This window comes from Oncorhynchus clarkii, chromosome 26 (assembly GCF_045791955.1).
Source record: "Oncorhynchus clarkii lewisi isolate Uvic-CL-2024 chromosome 26, UVic_Ocla_1.0, whole genome shotgun sequence".
NCBI lineage: Eukaryota > Metazoa > Chordata > Actinopteri > Salmoniformes > Salmonidae > Oncorhynchus > Oncorhynchus clarkii.
In genome coordinates this window covers 6,105,857-6,125,205 of record NC_092172.1, presented here as the reverse complement: position 1 = coordinate 6,125,205, position 19,349 = coordinate 6,105,857, and the positions used below count along the sequence as shown (strand labels likewise).

At 48.6% G+C, this 19,349-nt stretch overlaps 1 protein-coding gene across 1 annotated transcript in view; it reads left to right on the top strand.

Annotated features, from left to right (window-relative positions):
* LOC139384402 (neuron navigator 2-like) overlaps positions 1-19,349 on the top strand; it is a 135,168-nt gene that overhangs the window by 104,191 nt on the left and 11,628 nt on the right. Inside the window, exons 14-26 of the mRNA XM_071129157.1 lie at positions 395-707; positions 865-1,594; positions 3,923-4,124; positions 4,462-4,760; positions 5,535-5,600; positions 6,946-6,990; positions 7,478-7,653; positions 7,743-7,925; positions 10,150-10,202; positions 14,454-14,477; positions 15,281-15,355; positions 18,696-18,779; positions 18,925-19,048. Of these exons, the coding sequence (XP_070985258.1) occupies positions 395-707; positions 865-1,594; positions 3,923-4,124; positions 4,462-4,760; positions 5,535-5,600; positions 6,946-6,990; positions 7,478-7,653; positions 7,743-7,925; positions 10,150-10,202; positions 14,454-14,477; positions 15,281-15,355; positions 18,696-18,779; positions 18,925-19,048 (2,374 nt within the window). The remainder of the gene's footprint in view (positions 1-394; positions 708-864; positions 1,595-3,922; positions 4,125-4,461; positions 4,761-5,534; positions 5,601-6,945; positions 6,991-7,477; positions 7,654-7,742; positions 7,926-10,149; positions 10,203-14,453; positions 14,478-15,280; positions 15,356-18,695; positions 18,780-18,924; positions 19,049-19,349) is intronic.

The window sequence follows — 19,349 nt, the reverse complement described above, 5'->3', positions numbered from 1 at the left end:
TGGCTTTGGGAAAGGGGTCGGGTGTCTGGATAACGCGCCCCCGCTATCCAATAACACTCATTTAATATACTGGTTATTTGATGTAGGATAACTGAGGCTGCACTCTCCCAGTAGTAGTTGACCTTTGAGCCGGACACCTAGATGAACATAGTCTCTCTCCGTCCAAACTGCCTCCATGTTGGATCCACATAGTGCAGAGGTTATCGTAGGCTGAGTAGTGCGTCGCATATGGTCAGTATACTCTCATACCACTATCATCACAGCCCTACAGGCACATGTGGAGGTTACTAACTTCAGCCCGATTTAGCTGTTTATTCCCATATATACCGGAGCACCATGAAATAGATCACTCTTCTCTCATCCTCTGTGTGCCCCCCCCCACCACCACCACCAGCCTGTAACGGATGCTGAGAAGCACTCGGCCTCCACCACCCTGAACCCCGCCTGGTCAGGTGACGAGGTCAAGAGGTCAGACGGGTTGTCGGACAGTGAGGTCAGCAGGATGGACCAGGGCTCCAAGTGGGCCCGCCGGAACCCCTCGGACGTGTCCGACGAGTCGGATAAGGTGGGCTCGGGGAGGAGGACTCCCTCAATGACACACACAGGGTCCTGGAAGGGGGGCATGAGTGCTCAGGTGGGGGTGACCAGCCCCAGGACTAAAGCTACTGGAACGTCAGGGTCCGCTGTGATAAAGCCCCACAGCGCAGGTAATGGGCGTTTTCTGTCCTGGCAGTGTTTTGCTGTGTCGTCTTCTCTCGTGTGTTGTCTGAATCTTGAGTCGTTAACCTTCTCAAACACCACAACTATGACAAACTCTCCTCTGACCTAAACCCCTGCTGTGTGTCCCGTCCTGTGTACCTGTAGGTAAAACAGACGACGTCAAGGTGTCCGAGAAGGGCCGCCTCTCCCCTCGCTCCAACGGCCTCCGACGCTCGCCCTCCGACGCCGGGCGCAGCAGTGACGACGAGGCCAAGCGAAACACACCCTCTTCTGCCGCTGCCTCCGCCCGCACGTCCCACACACACACCCTCACACACGCCCTGTCCGAACCCCACTCCCAGTCTCACACACTGACCTCCCGCACCCCCACCAGCACATTTGGCTTCAAGAAGCAGAGTTCTGGGATGGTTACTATGGTTACCACCAGTGGCGCCACCATCACGAGCGGGTCAGCTACTCTTGGGAAGATGCCCAAGTCCGGGACGAGATCCTTAGCCGTTGGGATAAAGGTCGGAGGTCAAGATGTGGGGTCCGGTCTAGGTCACCATGACGACGGGTACCTCCAGGTGAGCACCCGCTCCACACTGCAGTACAGGAGCCTCCCAAGACCCAGCCGGTCCGGCGGCGCCGCGCGTAACGGAAACCGGTCGTCGACCAGCAGCATCGAAGCGGCTGTGCTTTCCGTTACCACTCACAGTAAAAGCAGAGACACGGGAAACACTGGGAAAATGAATGGAAGTGGGACTGGGGTCTCGCCAGCCAATCAGACGGACCGAGAGAAGGGCGTGTCAGAGGGCGTGGACAACCTGAGGGGAGGGGCTTCCACCGTACCTCTCACCGGGAGACAGCAGGTTGCCTCACCCACACTGCGCAGGTGAACAGACTCACACACACACACACTCACATACAGAGATATATAATGTCACTCACACTTAAACGTGGTCATTAATGACACCCATTGACAGTACATTGTCTGAAACCTATTCCTAGTGTGATGCAAAACGCACGCACACACACACACACACACACACACACACACACACACACATTCACATTCACATCCATACACAAAGGTCACATCAGTCCACTGTATGAAAACGAACTCTTCAGCATTTCTGTTCAGCAGCCAGGTCTGAGACCACACTCTTTCATAGTGCCAAGTCTGTGCACTTTGTATGTGCACAGTAACACGAGCGGAGTCTTACCTCACCACTGCTGGGCTGGCTCATTAATCTCTCTGGGTAATAAGGCTTTGAAGACCCGGCTCTATATTATCACCCTGCCTACCGTCTTAACCGCCAACGCGCTCTGGTCACGTCCTAAATGGGACCCCGCAACAAATGTAGTGCGCTAAATGAGGATTAGGGAGCCATTTGGGACGGCGCCACTGTCTTTTGGCTTAAGGCAAGGGGGTATGCTAACGTGATGCTTCAAACTTTACTCAGATATAATCCCCCCAAGCCTTTACTCAATAGTGTGAAATGGGGGCGGTTACTAGCAATGACTTTAAAACAGAAATGCGTCTACAATACTCTACATGTTTCGTGTCTCTCTCTCTCTGTGTGTCCATCTACCTACATTTATTTTTACATTTACATTTGAGTCATTTAGCAGACGCTCTTATCCAGTGCGATTTACAGTTAGTGCGTTCATTTTAAAATGGCCAGGTTGGATAACCTAGCCATTCCATAATCATGGGCATTAATAGGGAATTGGTCCCCCCTTTGCTGCTATAAAAGCCTCCACTCTTCTGAGAAGGCTTTCCGCTAGATGTTGGAACATTACTGCTGGGACTTGCTTCCATTCAGCCACAAGAGCATTAGTGAGGTCGGGCACTGATGTTGGGCGATTAGGCCTGGCTCGCAGTCGGCATTCCAATTCATCCCGAAGGTATTCGATGGGGTTGAGGTCAGGGCTCTGTGCAGGCCAGTCAAGTTCTTCCACACCGATCTCTACAAACCATTTCTGTATGGACCTCGCTTTGTGCACGGGGGCATTGTCATGCTGAAACAGGGAAGGGTCTTCCCCAAACTGTTGCCACAAAGTTGGAACCACAGAATCGCCTACAATGTCAGTGTATGCTGTAGTGTTAAGATTTCCATTCACTGGGACTAAGGTGCCTGGCCCGAACAATGAAAAACAGACCATTATTCCTCCTCCACCAAGTGTTACAGTTGGCACTATGCATTGGGGCAGGTAGCGTTCTCCTGGTATACGCCGAACCCACATTCATCACTCCAGAGAACGCATTTCCACTGCTCCAATGCATAGTGCCAACTGTAAAGTTTGGTGGAGGAGGAATAATGGTCTGGGGCTGTTTTTCATGGTTTGGGCTAAGCACCTTAGCATACAATGACATTCTAGACAATGTTGTGCTTCCAACTTATCGCAACAGTTTGGGGAAGGATCTTTCCTATGTCAGCATGACAATGACCCCAATGGCGGCAAGCTTTACACCACTCCAGCTGACGCTTGGCTTTGCACATAATCTTAGGCTTGTGTGCTGCTGCTCAGCCATGGAAAACATATTTTATGAAGCTCCCAATGCACAGTTCTTGTGCTGATGTTTGCTTCCAGAGGCAGTTTGGAACTCGGTACTGAGTGTTGCAACCAAGGACAGGCAAAAAAATGTTTTACTTCAGCCCTCGGCGGTCCCATTCTGTGAGCTTGTGTGTCCTAAAACTTTGCGGCTGTGCCATTGTTTCTCCAAAACGTTTCCACTTCACAATAACAGCACTTACAGTTGAAATTTGAAATTTGAGGAACTGACTTGTTGGGAAGGTGGCATCCTATGACGGTGCCACGTTGAACGTCACTGAGCTCTTCAGTAAGGCCATTGTACTGCCAATATTTGTCTATGGAGATTGCATGGCTGTGTGCTCAATTTTATACACCAGTCAGCAACGGGTGTGGCTGAAATAGCCGAGTTCACAAATGTTCCTTAATAAAGTAGCTGTCAGCCAAGTCAGAGCTAGTAAGAGGGAGGAATGAAACGTGAGTGTTCGTCCACGAAAAGGCTTTTTTGGTGTGAGGGTGCTGTGTGATCATTTAAGAGACTCTTTGAAGAGAGATTTTTTGCAAGTTCTCCTTTTCAACTTTCTGCTTCTCTTCTCCTTCTCTTCTCCTTCTCTTCTCCTTCTCTTCTCCTTCTCTTCTCCTTCTCTTCTCCTTCTCTTCTCCTTCTCTTCTCCTTCTCCGTCAGGTTGTTTGGTGGTAAGTCCAGTAAGCAGGTTCCGGTCACCACAGCAGAGAACATGAAGAACTCAACGGTGATCTCCAACCCTCACGCTACCCATGCCGCTCTGGACTCCCCTGGGGGTGTAGGGGGGGAGAGTGAGGGCAGCAGCCCCCTGTACGGAGGACGGAACCTGAGCACGGGCCATAACACGCTGGGTAGCGAACAGGTGAGATAGGCAGACTAGCCAAACCTATTTACATGAGCAGGCAATATTTTTGTGGCCTCTTGATAAGCATCGGTGTCCACGAACAGAGTTCATACTGGCACAAAGAAAATAGCCAACTTTAGCTACCAGCGCCGATCACGATAGGTAGCCCTGTGATACAATAGCTGGCTGTGATAGCAAGCAACCGTGTAACTAGCAACAGCAGATCGCGACATGAATAACACTGTAAGAAGACAGCAGACATATGATTGGACCTTGGGGAGTGGAAGCGCAACCATTAAATGTAACGTATGAAAATCACTCGATGAATCCAGAATTCCTCCTGTGTGCCCCCCAGAGTGCGTCCAGCCCCGGCTCTGTCTACTCCTCCACGGGGCCCTCCAACAGCCTGACCTGGGGCACCACCATGAGCACTGGCTCCTCTGCCCAGAGCAGGGAGGGTACCCTGGGTGGGCACAGCGGGCACGGTGGCGGGGCGGGAAGCCTGGGCTACCCCTCGGTCAGCAGCATGCACACCAGCAGCGAGTCCATCGACATGAGTGTGAGCAGCGCTGGGCATGGAGGAAGGGACAGCAGGGAGGACACCCTCTCGGCTCTGGGCAGGACCAGCAGCATCAAGACGGGCATGTCTGAGAGGTGAGGACAGGTGGGGTGGGTGGAGGGAGGGAGGGAGGGAGGGGAGGTAGGGAGGGAGGAAGGGACAGCAGGGAGGACACCCTCTCGGCTCTGGGCAGGACCAGCAGCATCAAGACGGCATGTCTGAGAGGTGAGGACAGGTGGGGTGGATGGAGGGAGGGAGGGGAGGGAGGGTAGGGAGGGAGGAAGGGACAGCAGGGAGGACACCCTCTCGGCTCTGGGCAGGACCAGCAGCATCAAGACGGCATGTCTGAGAGGTGAGGACAGGTGGGGTGGAGGGAGGGAGGGAGGGTTTGAGTGGTAAGAGTGGGATGTTGGGGGAATCTGCTCTGATCTTGGTCATCATATCTTTATATGGACAGAAAAACAAGGAGCCTGTCAGCTGTTGCCATGGCATGCACTGTCATATTGTGTTTGTTCAGTGTGTCGTTATGAAACATCCCTGCGTACACGAATGTGTACGTGACCGGAATGTATCAGCCACATTATCACCATACTGTCCAAGCATCTCCACGGAAAGCATTGTTGAAGGTATGCCGTCATGCGATGTCATTTCAGATCAATTCTGGTGTTACCTTCTCTGACACATCTCATTATCTTTACTTACTAGACCAGTAGAGCAGATTCATTGGTGAGCAGGTGGTGGTGATTTTCGCTTGTGGCAACGGCTGGACTCAATGCGGCTCTCTCCTTCAGAGGATTCGTCTCCCTCTCTTTTCTTTCTAAAGTTCTTTCTCTCTTTGTCTGTTGTGCCCCCCTCCCCCTTCCCATCAGCCCCCTGTCCTCCCCCTCCGCTAGCCCTAAATTCAACCGAAACACCTTACCTCGGAAACAGGAAAGGTAAAAGTGTGTGTGTGTGTGTGTGTGTGTGTGTGTGTGTGTGTGTGTGTGTGTGTGTGTGTGTGTGTGTGTGTGTGTGTGTGTGTTACAGGCTCTCAGTCCCCCATCGCTGTTTATATGCTGCCATCTTGTGGCAAAACTTAGACTTGGAGCTTGATATTTAAAAACACCAATCACTGCTAAGACACGATACAACACTAAGATGTGTCACAAAATATATTTTTCAGAAAAGCGATAGATATTTATTTTCACTATTTTCCACAGTGTAGAGTAATAGTGAAGACATCAAAACTATGAAATAACACATATGGAATCATGTAGTAACCAAAAAAGTGTTAAACATATCAAAATATATTTTATATTAGAACTTCTTCAAAGTAACCAGCCTTGATGACAGCTTTGCACACTCTTGGCATTCTCTCAACCAGCTTCATGAAGTAGTCACCTGGAATGCATTTCTTTCCTTAATGCGTTTGAGCCAATCAGTTCTGTTGTGACATAATAGGGGTGGTATACAGAAGATAGCAGAAGATAGCCCTAGACCAAGTCCATATTATGGCAAGATCACCTCAAATAATCATTACTTTAAGACATGAAGGTCAGTCAATATGGAACATTTCAAGAACTTTGAAAGTTTCTTCAAGTGCAGTTACAAAAACCATCAAACGCTATGATGAAACTAGCTCTCATGAGGACCGCCACAGGAAAGGAAGCCCCCGAGTTACCTCTGCTGCAGAGGATAAGTTCATTAGAGATACAAGCCTTAGAAATTGCAGCCCAAATAAATGCTTCAGAGTTCAAGTAACAGACACATCTCAACATCAACTTTTCAGAGGAGACTGTGAATCAGGCCTTCATGTTTGAATTGCTTCAAAGAAATCACTACCAAAGGACACCAATAAGAAGAAGAGACTTGCTTGGGCCAAGCAACATGAGCAATGGACATTAGACCAGTGGTTGGTTGTAACCGCCGTGTCTGTGTGAGACGCAGACTAGGTGAACAGATGATCTCCGCATGTGTGGTTAACCAGCATGGCTACCACAGCATTCTGAAGCGATACGCCATCCCATACTTTGAAGGATCTAAAATATATTTTGATTTGTTATAACACTTTTTTTGGTCACTACATGACTAGTATGTGTTATTTGATGTCTTCACTAGTATTCTACAATGTAGAAAATAGTACAAATAAAGAAAAACCCTGAAATTAGAATGTATGTCCAAACTTTTGACTGGCACTGTAAATATTGTTTACAATTGCAATAGTACACTATCCACATTCCCCCTTTCCTCTCCTCCTTTCTTCTCCTCTCCCTGAAGTGTTTTTCTCTGCCGATCCCGCAGGGGTCCACACAGTGATAGAAACACTCTGCCCAGGAAGGGACTCAGGTACCTACTGTATGACCACTCAGGCACTGTCTGCCATGCTTAGCACTCTCTCTCTCTCTCTCTCTTTCCCTTTCTCACAGCTTCAGCTACACCAATGCTGGTGTCGTTGTTTTTTTTTTTTTTTGCACTTGGCACAATTTTGTGTTGCGCTTCAGTGTAAAGGCACGTCACCTGTCACTACTGTACGTGCGGAGTTGTCATGGTTTCACGTCATACGCACTTTGATTTTCGGGCACCGTTTTGGATTTCTGTTGACTGTCCGCTTGATTTGTGTCGCACTCGGTTGAAGAGAAGTACTTGCACATTATGTGACATTTTCCTCGGGACATAATAATCAGTTGCTCTTGGTAAAAATCGAATCCCTATATGACGAATCAAAGTTGTGCCCGGTAAAGATGAAATCAGGATGTAAAAACCGCACCGGTTTGCTCCCTACTCACAAAACCTTTACCCGCCAACCTATAACCTCTTGTGTTTGGTACTGCAGGTATGCCCCATCGCCCCAGCTGCGAGGTCATGAGGAGGCTGCGCGCGATTGGCTGCGCTCCCATTCGCAGGGCGGGCTGCAAGACTCGACCAGTAACTCCCCCTTCTCACCTGGATCCAGCCTCACCTCACCCTCCGGGACACGCTTCAACTTCGCACAGCTCTGTACGACCCACGGTATAAACACCTTTACAAGCCACTGTACTTGTGTGTGTGTGAGTGTGTGTGTGTGTGTAAGCTGACCTGTATAGTTGTGTCCGTTGCAGTGGGTAGCCCCACCACAGCTGCTCAGATAAACCTGGCCAGCCTCCGGAACAACACTCTGACCAATCAGGACATCACCTTTGACCCCTGTGGTGACACCCGCCTGAGGAACTCATGCGTGTCATTGGACGAGAAGACGCGCACCATGAGCCGCTCTGGTTCCTTCAGAGATGGCTTTGAGGAGGGTGAGTACAGGGAGAAGAGGGAGGGAGGGCAGCGACAAGAGAAGAGAGATGATTACTCATGGTGAAGTCTTCCGTCCTTAGATGGGCAGGGCCCTCCCTGTCCTTCCCAGGTGGTGGTGTCAACCACGGTGAGTGTGGATGGTAGCTACAGGGTTGGGGAGCCCTGGTCTAAAGAAATGATGTCAAATGAGGTTTTAACGGTTCTCTATCTCCCACCTGAAAGGATCTCATGTCTCGTGGGTTCCCTGCGTTCGTCAGACAGTTCTGGTTGCGCTTCAGGAAGAACTTGAGGAAGAACCTGGAGAGAGACAAGAAAACAGTCAAAACACTCATGCGTCAGTGTTTTTGGGCTCCTGACTGAATAGAGCTGCGTTGAATCGTATAGCAATGCGAGCAGCAACACACTCACGTGTGTACGTGTGTGTGTGTGTGTGTGTGTGTGTGTGTGTGTGTGTGTGTGTGTGTGTGTGTGTGTGTGTGTGTGTGTGTGTGTGTGTGTGTGTGTGTGTGTGTGTGTGTGTGTGTGTGTGTGTGCCTCCCTCTCTTTAGCAGTGTGAGGTAAGCCTGTGCTGTGGGGTGTTTAGTCTATCAGGTCTGTCTTCAGTGAACAGCTGTGTGTTAGTATCTAAAGCCAGGAGTTACAGACATGGAATATGTAGTCTGCATGCTGTTCTTTCCTGTGTGTGTATAGACACAAATACTTTGGTGCATGAGTCTCTATTGTGCGCTATTATAGTCTACAATCTCCACTATACTGGAACAGGGGGAGAGAGAGAGAGAGAGAGACAGAATAAGAAACAGGGAACCCAGTGACACCAAAACAGAGTTGTAATGCCCTCTGGATAAAGTGTATGTGTGACCTCATTAAGAACCCAGGCGATCCTCACACGTTCCCGCAAAACATTACTCTACAGGCCCTCCAGTGCCACTGTTTTATCCTCTGTTGTGCCCTTCCTCTTTCTCTCTCTCTCTCTCTTTCTCTCTCTCTCTCTCTCTCTCTGTCTCTCTCCGCTCCTCTCTTCTCAATTCCATTCTTCCCTCCAGGGTTTAAAAAACCCAGAATAATTGCATCAAGAAACATGAGGACATGCAGGAAAGCGTATGTGTGTTGAGTGTGTGTGTGTACCGATTGGATGGGTGTGTGTGTGTCTATGTGTTCATATTAGTGTGTGTGTGTGTGTGTGTGTGTGTGTGTGTGTGTGTGTGTGTGTGTGTGTGTGTGTGTGTGTGTGTGTGTGTGTGTGTGTGTGTGTGTGTGTGTGTGTGTGTGTGTGTGTGTGTTCATATGTTTTCCTGGTGATAAGTTACTTTAGTGTTATTAATTGTGGACTGGGACATGTATAGCAGCACACTTTAAGTTGCCCTATGTTGAGACGACTACACTTACACACTGTGTCACTTGACCTAGAAATGTAGCTATTGTTTAACCAGCCCTCACACACACACACAGGATAAGTCAGTAATTTCATAGATCGCCAGATTCAAGGGGAACTCTCTTTGAATGGAACTGAATGAAACTTTCAGGACAGTTTGCCTACCATTACGTAGGCGGGGCACCGCCTTATTTTAATAGGCCTTTTGAGCCCCTCCCGGAATATAATCTAGGGGAAACACCTCTCGTGCGTAGACCTTCTTCCTGGTCTCCTCTATGACATCTCTATCTGATCCTAGCCTTCTAGCCTGTAGACAGGAAACCATCGAAATTAAAATCAAACACTGTTATATGCAGGACACGCTCTTACTGCATTGTGTCTGGACGTTGGTGTTAAGATCAGAGACGCAGTTGTTAGTCAATAAGATAACACCCTCTCCCATCATAACCCTGTACAGTGTGGAGGCTAGACACACACACACACACAGTTTACCGCCGTGTGTGTTAGCGGTCTCTATATAGGGCTGGTTATTAGGACTTTCACCACGGTGGCGGCTGGCCGAGTCAGGACGAGTGAGAGGGTGGGTGACTGGTGGATGGAGCGAGGCGGTTGGTGGAAGAAGGGATTTGCATCTTAGGGAGATTGTCGGGGCTCAAATGTGTTATGGCGTGCGGTAGTTTTTCTAGATTTAGAGATCGTTCGTATTTTTCCCTCGTTTGGTCACGAACATGCGCGCATGTGTGTCTGACGTGTGTGTGTGTGTGTGTTTACTACAGCATCTTTATGTAGTGTGTGTTGTGTACAGTACTGAAGCCTCGTCCCTCTTTTCTCCTGTGGCTTTGTCTCTGCAGTTCACGGCTCCTCCCTGTCTCTGGTCTCCAGTACCTCCTCTATCTACTCTACGGTGAGTCCGAACAAATTTTCATTTAGATTTAAATATCGCTCCTAACGCCCAAATGGTAAAGCTGTCACTGTTCCGCTAGTTTACTGTTTTACTCTATATGTACCGTGTATGTTTGTTCAGGAGTTGTAGTAGTCAATGTTTTAATACCACATATGAATGCCTCATATAAAGACCCCAACTCACTAACCAGGCCAGGTTGGTCTAATGCATTTATGTTGCTGTTCAGAAAGCTCATCTTAAATCAGTTGTTTCAGGTAGAAAGTCACCAGAGTCCTTTGAAATGAGACAGAGGAGTTGGATAGAGTTTCTGCTTGACACTGATCTAATGTCAGTTTTGTGTTTCTCTTCCTACTGGTTAATGTTAGGATTTAGGCTTCGGTAAGTTGATCCTAGATCTGTGCTTAGGGGCAACTTTTGTCCTTTACCTGGGATAGAGGCGTGGCTGCTCTTACTCAGATCCGGGGCCAGTCACGCCCACACACAACCCAGCCAATCAGTAAAAAGTTGTTTTCCTATTAAGGTGGCCCCTCCCCATCGCCAGGTACACTCCCTGAAGCAGGTGTCGGGGCAGGGTCTGTGTTGTAGAAAGAGTTGACGAGTTGAAACTGCAGAGCAGATCTGTGGCAGATCACTCAGGAGACAGAGAGAGAGAGATTTACCAAAGGAAGATTAGGAGTTGCAGAAGCTATCAAGATGATGGCCGCTTTAACCATGACAGGAGCGGTCACAGCTTGGGACGTACGCACGGTAGGGGTGGGATGGAGGAAGAGGAGAGGAGGATGTTCCAGATTCAGGCAGATTGGGACGTACGCACGGTAGGGGTGGGATGGAGGAAGAGGAGAGGAGGATGTTCCAGATTCAGACAGATTGGGACGTACGCACGGTAGGGGTGGGATGGAGGAAGAGGAGAGGAGGATGTTCCAGATTCAGGCAGATTGGGACATACGCACGGTAGGGGTGGGATGGAGGAAGAGGAGAGGAGGATGTTCCAGATTCAGACAGATTGGGACGTACGCACGGTAGGGGTGGGATGGAGGAAGAGGAGAGGAGGATGTTCCAGATTCAGACAGATTGGAACATACGCACGGTAGGGGTGGGATGGAGGAAGAGGAGAGGAGGATGTTCCAGATTCAGGCAGATTGGGACGTACGCACGGTAGGGGTGGGATGGAGGAAGAGGAGAGGAGGATGTTCCAGATTCAGACAGATTGGGACGTACGCACGGTAGGGGTGGGATGGAGGAAGAGGAGAGGAGGATGTTCCAGATTCAGGCAGATTGGGACGTACGCACGGTAGGGGTGGGATGGAGGAAGAGGAGAGGAGGATGTTCCAGATTCAGGCAGATTGGGACGTACACACGGTAGGGGTGGGATGGAGGAAGAGGAGAGGAGGATGTTCCAGATTCAGACAGATTGGGACGTACACACGGTAGGGGTGGGATGGAGGAAGAGGAGAGGAGGATGTTCCAGATTCAGGCAGATTGGGACGTACGCACGGTAGGGGTGGGATGGAGGAAGAGGAGAGGAGGATGTTCCAGATTCAGACAGATTGGGACGTACGCACGGTAGGGGTGGGATGGAGGAAGAGGAGAGGAGGATGTTCCAGATTCAGGCAGATTGGGACGTACGCACGGTAGGGGTGGGATGGAGGAAGAGGAGAGGAGGATGTTCCAGATTCAGGCAGATTGGGGACGTACGCACGGTAGGGGTGGGATGGAGGAAGAGGAGAGGAGGATGTTCCAGATTCAGGCAGATTGGGGATTTGTTTCTTTTCAACCATCGTTTTGAGATTAATTGTTTTTTTAAGTGAAAATAACGACGATTCAGTGGAAAGGATGATGATGATGATGATGATGATGATTCTTTAGCAATTGTAGTGCCGTCATGTGTTTGTTTTGATCGACAGCTATTGACTTGGGGTCACAGCGAGAGAAAGGTCATTTTTTTCCTGTCAGTTTTGTTTTGTCTGTGATGAATATGAGAGAGAGGTCTGTTTGTCTGTCTTAGATTGTTTGGCTATGCCTCCGATTTATCGCTTCAACCCCTAACCTTAACCATGAGGATGGATATGCTGAACTGAACTTAGGTCCGTGTCTAGGAAGCAACTGTGAACGACAGCTCTGTTTGTGTGTGTAGACGCTGTGTTGACAGGCTGTACTTTGTCACCGCCCCCTCACACTTGCGTGAGAGTGGAACAAAGCGCATGTACACACAATTTTATGAATTGTCTGGACTTTTTTCCAATAAATGTTTTGGGTATTTTCACTAACCCCTAACCCTAACCCATAATCTAACCTTAACACTAAACCTAACCTTTAAGCCTAAAATAGCGTTTTAACAAATTCAGGACATGAAAAATGTGTGTTCTTGTTTTCCTTCCTTGTCAGGACGTTCTGGTGACTGGTCAGGACGTTCTGGTGACTGGTCAGGGCGTTCTGGTGACTTGTCAGGACGTTCTGGTGACTTGTCAGGACGTTCTGGTGACTGGTCAGGACGTTCTGGTGACTGGTCAGGACGTTCTGGTGACTGGTCAGGACGTTCTGGTGGCTGGTCAGGACGTTCTGGTGACTGGTCAGGACGTTCTGGTGACTGGTCAGGACGTTCTGGTGACTGGTCAGGACGTGCTGGTGACTGGTCAGGACGTTCTGGTGACTTGTCAGGACGTTCTGGTGACTGGTGAGGACGTTCTGGTGACTGGTCAGGGCGTTCTGGTGACTGGTCAGGACGTTCTGGTGACTGGTCAGGACGTTCTGGTGACTGGTGAGGACGTTCTGGTGACTTGTCAGGACGTTCTGGTGACTGGTCAGGACGTTCTGGTGACTGGTCAGGACGTTCTGGTGACTGGTCAGGACGTTCTGGTGACTTGTCAGGACGTTCTGGTGACTGGTCAGGTCGTTCTGGTGACTGGTCAGGACGTTCTGGTGACTGGTCAGGACGTTCTGGTGACTTGTCAGGACGTTCTGGTGACTGGTCAGGACGTTCTGGTGACTTGTCAAGACGTTCTGGTGACTGGTCAGGACGTTCTGGTGACTGGTCAGGACGTTCTGGTGACTGGTCAGGACGTTCTGGTGACTTGTCAGGACGTTCTGGTGACTGGTCAGGACGTTCTGGTGACTGGTCAGGACGTTCTGGTGACTGGTCAGGACGTTCTGGTGACTGGTCAGGACGTTCTGGTGACTGGTCAGGACGTTCTGGTGACTGGTCAGGACGTTCTGGTGACTGGTCAGGACGTTCTGGTGACTGGTCAGGTCGTTCTGGTGACTGGTCAGGACGTTCTGGTGACTGGTGAGGACGTTTTGGTGACTGGTCAGGACGTTCTGGTGACTGGTCAGGACGTTCTGGTGACTGGTCAGGACGTTTTGGTGACTGGTCAGGACATTCTGGTGACTGGTCAGGACGTTCTGGTGACTGGTCAGGACGTTTTGGTGACTGGTCAGGACAAGCAAACCTGTCAGAGCAGCTCTTAACACATGACAGCGCCAGACAGACAGGCGGGACCAGGGGGTGAAAAAAACATTATTCATTGAAGTTTGTTATGTCACAATAACACGGCCACTACAGGCTCGACATCAGGGCCTACCTAGCAACCGCCCACACACTGCACAGCAAATCACAGGTAGACAATACAGAGATATGTAGGAACAGAATAGGGTCGAATGGTGTTTTGGTTTGAAAATGTAGACTGTCACTCTGTGTGGAGACGTACCTGTAAAGGGGGGGGGGGGGGGGGTATTGTGTGTTGGGTTGGTCCGTGTGTATGGGGTTTACATGCATGCATGCCTTTGTGTATGTACACAGTATATACTGTATGCGTGCAAGTGTGTGTGGGCATGAGGCCATATATGTCTGCTTGCGCGTTTGTGGTTTCTCCTGTGTTACCATTGTTCAGAGTGGCGTGTAGGGAGACAATGCCTCTCAGCAGAAAGAGACACTCTGCCTCCTCCCACCAACGCTCTCTAAAACGCCTCCAGGAGCATACATCTCTGCTTTCCAGACCCATTACACCAGACATCTATAATCACCATGTTTCTGTAACTTATAAATCATCCGGGAGTTTGAACGAGAGAAAATACACAGAGCCTGGAGACAGTGTTCTGGAGCCATGCTGGGCTGGTGTAGTCTGTTACCCCCAGGTGCTGTAGAAGTATATCAACTTTCAACCCTCCCTCCCTTTCAGGCCTGGCTTGAATAATACTGCTTTCTTCCTTTCGATCCATAGATCATCTAATCATTCTCTCATTTTGTCTTCACAGACTGAAGAGAAATCCCAGTCAGAGGTAAGACTTGAACTCCCTTTCACCTTCTTTGTAAAGAAGTGCACTCTTTCCCCCTTTCTTCGTTCCCTCTTTCTTGTTGCTTTATCTACCTCTCTCTCTCTCGTTCTGTCTCGTTCTCTCTCGTTCTCTCTCTCTCTCTGTCTCTCTCTCTGTCTCTCTCTCGTTCTCTCTCTCGTTCTCTCTCTCTCTCTGTCTCTCTCTCGTTCTCTCTCTCTCGGTCTCTCTCGTTCTCTCTCTCTCGGTCTCTCTCGTTCTCTCTCTCTCTCTCTCTCTCTCTCTCTCTCTCTCTCTCTCTCTCTCTCTCTCCCGGTCTCTCTCTTGTTCTCTCTCTCTCTCGGTCTCTCATATTCTCTCTCTCGTTCTCTCGGTCTCGCCCTCTCTCGTTCTCTCTCGTTCTCTCTCTCTCTCTCTTGTTCTCTCTCTCTCTCTCGTTCTCTCTCTCTCGTTCTCTCTCTCTCGTTCTCTCTCTCTCTTATTCTTGTCTCTGTATTCATATGACATGTTGGAACATGGGGGCGTATTCAGTATTGTGTCTAGTTACACATGTCTGTGTTGTGGGTGACCATGTGACAATAAGCCCTGGTTCCAGACACCTGTGTGCTCCTTTATGAAGCCATGACACGATGCTTCCTTTCCCTAACCCCTTTCTATCAGAGAATAGATCAGGGAGTTTTCTCTTGTATTGTCACACCGACACAACCTTCTCAGCCTGTCAAACCTTCTCAGCCTGTCAAACCTTCTCAGCCTGTCAAACCTTCTCAGACCGTTGTGTGTTTTGGTGATGATGCGTGTTTTACATTTAGATCCGTAAGCTGCGTCGAGAGCTGGATGCCTCCCAGGAAAAAGTCTCGGCCCTGACAACACAGCTGAGTGCTAATGTAAGTACAACAGGAGGGGAAACCTAAACACACACACACACACACACACAAATGTGGAAACATACGCCCACACAAACATACAGAGACAAATGTGTAAACACTAGGGCTGTTGCGGTAAATTCCGCCACACCGGCAGTCATGACCGCAGTCACATCTCACGTGACCGTTGAGTCACGGTAATCTCCTCCTGTGCTCTTTGTACAACAATGGCGCTGATGCGTTGGTAGTACCCAATTCGCTAATGAGCGTTGGGTCGCTAATGGCCTGGTACTCGGGGTTCTATTGTCCCTCTAACCACTCTGATATGAATGTTATTGGTCACATACACATGGTTAGCAGATGTTATTGGTCACATACACATGGTTAGCAGATGTTATTGGTCACATACACATGGTTAGCAGATGTTATTGGTCACATACACATGGTTAGCAGATGCTATTTGTCACATACACATGGTTAGCAGATGTTATTGCGACTGTAGCGAAATGCTTGTGCTTCTAGTTCCGACAATGCAGAAATATCGAACAACTTCACAAGAACTACCTAATACACACAAATGTAATGGGATGGAATAAGAATATGTACATATAAATATATGGATGAGCGATGGCCGAGCGGCATAGGCAAGCTGGTATAGAATACAGTATATACATATGAGATGAGTAATGTAGGATATGTAAACATTATTAAAGTGACATTTTTTTAAAGGGACTAGTGATCCATTTATTAAGTGGCTAATGATTTGAGTCTGTATGTTGGCAGCAACCTCTGTGTTAGTGATGGCTGTTTAACAGTCTGATTACCTTGAGATACAAGCTGTTTTTCAGTCTTTCGGTCCCAGCTTTGATGCACCTGTACTGACCTCGTCTTCTGGATGGTTGCGGGGTGAACAGGCAGTGACTCGGGTGTTTGTTGTCCTTGATGATCTATTTGCCCTTCCTGTGACATCGGGTGCTGTAGGTGTCCTGGAGGGCAGGTAGTTTCCCCCGGTGATATGTTGTGCAGACCGCACCACCCTCTGGAGAGCTTTGCGGTTGAGGGCGGTGCAGTTGGCATACCAGGCGGTGACGGCCCGACAGGATGCTCTCAATTGTGCATCTGTAAAAGTTTGTCGGGGTTTTAGGCGACAAGCCACATTTCTTCAGCCATCCTGAAGTTGAAGAGGTGCTGATCATCCCTTCTTCACCACCCTGTCTGTGTGGGTGGACCATTTGTCTTAAAACTTTCCACCTTCCCACTGCTGTCTCGTCGATGTAGATAGGGAGGTGCTCCCGCTGTGGTTTCCTGAAGTACATGATCATCTCTTTTGTTTCGTTGATGTTGAGTGAGAGGTTGTTTGCCCTCACCTCCTCCCTGTAGGCTGTCTCGTCATTGTTGGTAATCAAGCCCACTACTGTTGTGTCGTCTGCAAACTTGATGATTGAGTTAGAGGCGTGAATGGCCGTGCAGTCATGGGTGAACAAGGAGTACAGGAAGGGGCTGAGCACGCACATTTTTGTGGGGCCCCAGTGTTGAGGATCAGCGGAGTGGAGATGTTGTTTCCTACCTTCACCACCTGGGGGCGGCCGTCAGAAAGCCCTGGACCTAATTGCACAGGGCTGGGTCGAGACCCAGGGTCTCAAGCTTAATGATGAGCTTGGAAGGTACTATGGTGTTGAATGCTGAGCTGTAGTCAATGAACAGCATTCTTACTTACGTATTTATACCTCGTGTCCAGATGGGATAGGGCAGTGTGATGGCGATTGCATCGCCTGTGGACCTGTTTGGGCGGTATGCAAACTGAAGTGGGTCTAGGGTGGCAGGTAAGGTGGAGGTGATATGATCCTTGACTAGTCTCTCAAAGCACTTCATGATGACAGAAGTGAGTGCAATGGGGCGATAGTTATTTAGTTCAGTTACCTTTGCCGCCTTGGGTACAGGAGCAATGGTGGCCTTCTTGAAGCATGTGGGGACAGCAGACTGGGATAGGGAGTGATTGAATATGTCCGTAAACACACCAGCCAGCTGGTCTGCGCGTGCTCTGATGACGCGGCTAGGGTTGCCATCTGGGCCAGCAGCTTTGCGAGGGTTAAAACAAGGAAATTGACAGCGCTTTCTAAGGTGATGATCATTTCAACACATTTAAGATGTCGCATGTACAACACACAGCCTAATAGCCTACCACATATTACACACGGACTGAATTCTTTGTCAATTATATATATTTTTAAACATATTTTAGATGTCTTTGGTACATAATTAGTCTACTCCAAAATTAAACAAATTCTAGTGATCTACTTTGAGTGTGGACTGTGTTATTATGCATATCGGATGGACTGGTTACCTTGTGCTACACTCCAAACCTTATATCCATGAGTCTGGGAGAGAACGTATAGGCCTAAGCGATGCTGTTGGCTCATTGATTGGGTTGCTTATAGAGTACAGTTAGCCTACAATTATGGTGTATTTGTATTTGATTTTGAATAGCCTAGTAATAAGGCATTTTTTAGATTTTCATAATTAATAGGCTGCCACGTTACCTTTTAGCTACAGAATATGATGGTTACCACTAAAAAGAGGAGGATCACAGCGTTCTACTGCTGCTATGTTTATTTTTGAGCTGCTAATATTAAGCACCTTTCTCTGATGTAAAACCTGAGTAGTCTACCCTGCATGATTGACGTGGGAAAGCGCAGCCTCCATTCACCATTCAAGTATTTTTTCACCCCCTGCCCTTGCTCCTGCCCATTTGATAATAGCCTATTTGAAATCTTAGTAAAGACAAGATTTAAATTGAGAATAGTGAGAGCATTATCACTTGATAAGAAAAGAGCGTGAGGCAAGGAAAAGAGGCCAAGCTGTTTTTGTGACTTTTTCCAAATCGCCAATATAGTTAGATGTATTCTCATTACTGGCCTCTAACATGCCCAGGGCCCACTTTGGGTCCCAACCCATTGTTTAAGAAACCCCGAGCTAGCTGACTATTTGTAGTAGATGATGACTATCTTGGTTTGGTACTGTGTGTGGGTTGTGGTATAAAAATGGACCATTCCCCTTCAACCTTTTTGCTTTGCCTTCTAGTTTTTAATTGGAATGTAGGCTAATCGATGCGCTACATTAGCTGTTGGCTTTGAGATGAGAGAACTGTTGTTATTCGGTAACTCGGTTTGGATTCCTGTCAGTTGCTCTTGTCTTATCTACTACTAGTTCTGTCCTTGGAGTAGATCATCTGGGAGTACAGCTACTGTTGCTCTCATCACTCTCATGCTTTGACAATAAGGATCTTTGGCCATTCCAACTAAGTTGAACTATAATATAACCTCTTTGACATTATTCTAACCTGCGTTATTTCTCTGTGCAGGCTCACCTGGTGGCAGCGTTTGAACAGAGCCTGGGTAACATGACCATCAGACTGAAGAGTCTCAGTATGACCGCTGAGCACAAGGTGAGGCATTTTCACAGCACCACATTACATCATTTAAGGCACAGTGGAATGATGTGCGTCTCGGCCCAAGGGAAACCAAAATATGAAAATACGATCGTGTATATGGATTTTTAGATATGTGTATGAATACGTGTTTTCCTTGAAGGACTGTGAGCTGAACGAGCTGAGGAAGAACATTGAGCTGCTGAAGAAGCAGAACAACGTGGCCCAGGCTGCCATAAACGGAGTCATCAACACGCCTGAACTCACCTGCAAACAGAACAGGACAGGTAAGGAGAACCGAACCAAAACCATAGCAATATCTCCAACAACCTCTAACAGTTCCTTAGGGGTACAGTAGACTCCGAGAAATGATGTTTCCGCGAGCAGCACCGCAGATGCACTATATATACAAAGGTATGTGGACCCCCCTTCAAATGAGTGGATTTGGCTATTTCAGCCACGCCCGCTGCTGACCGGTGTACAAAATCAAGCGCACCGCCATGCAATCTCCATAGACAAACATTGGCAGTAGAATGGTCTGTACTGAAGAGCTCAGTGACTTTCAACGGGGCACCGTCATAGGATGAA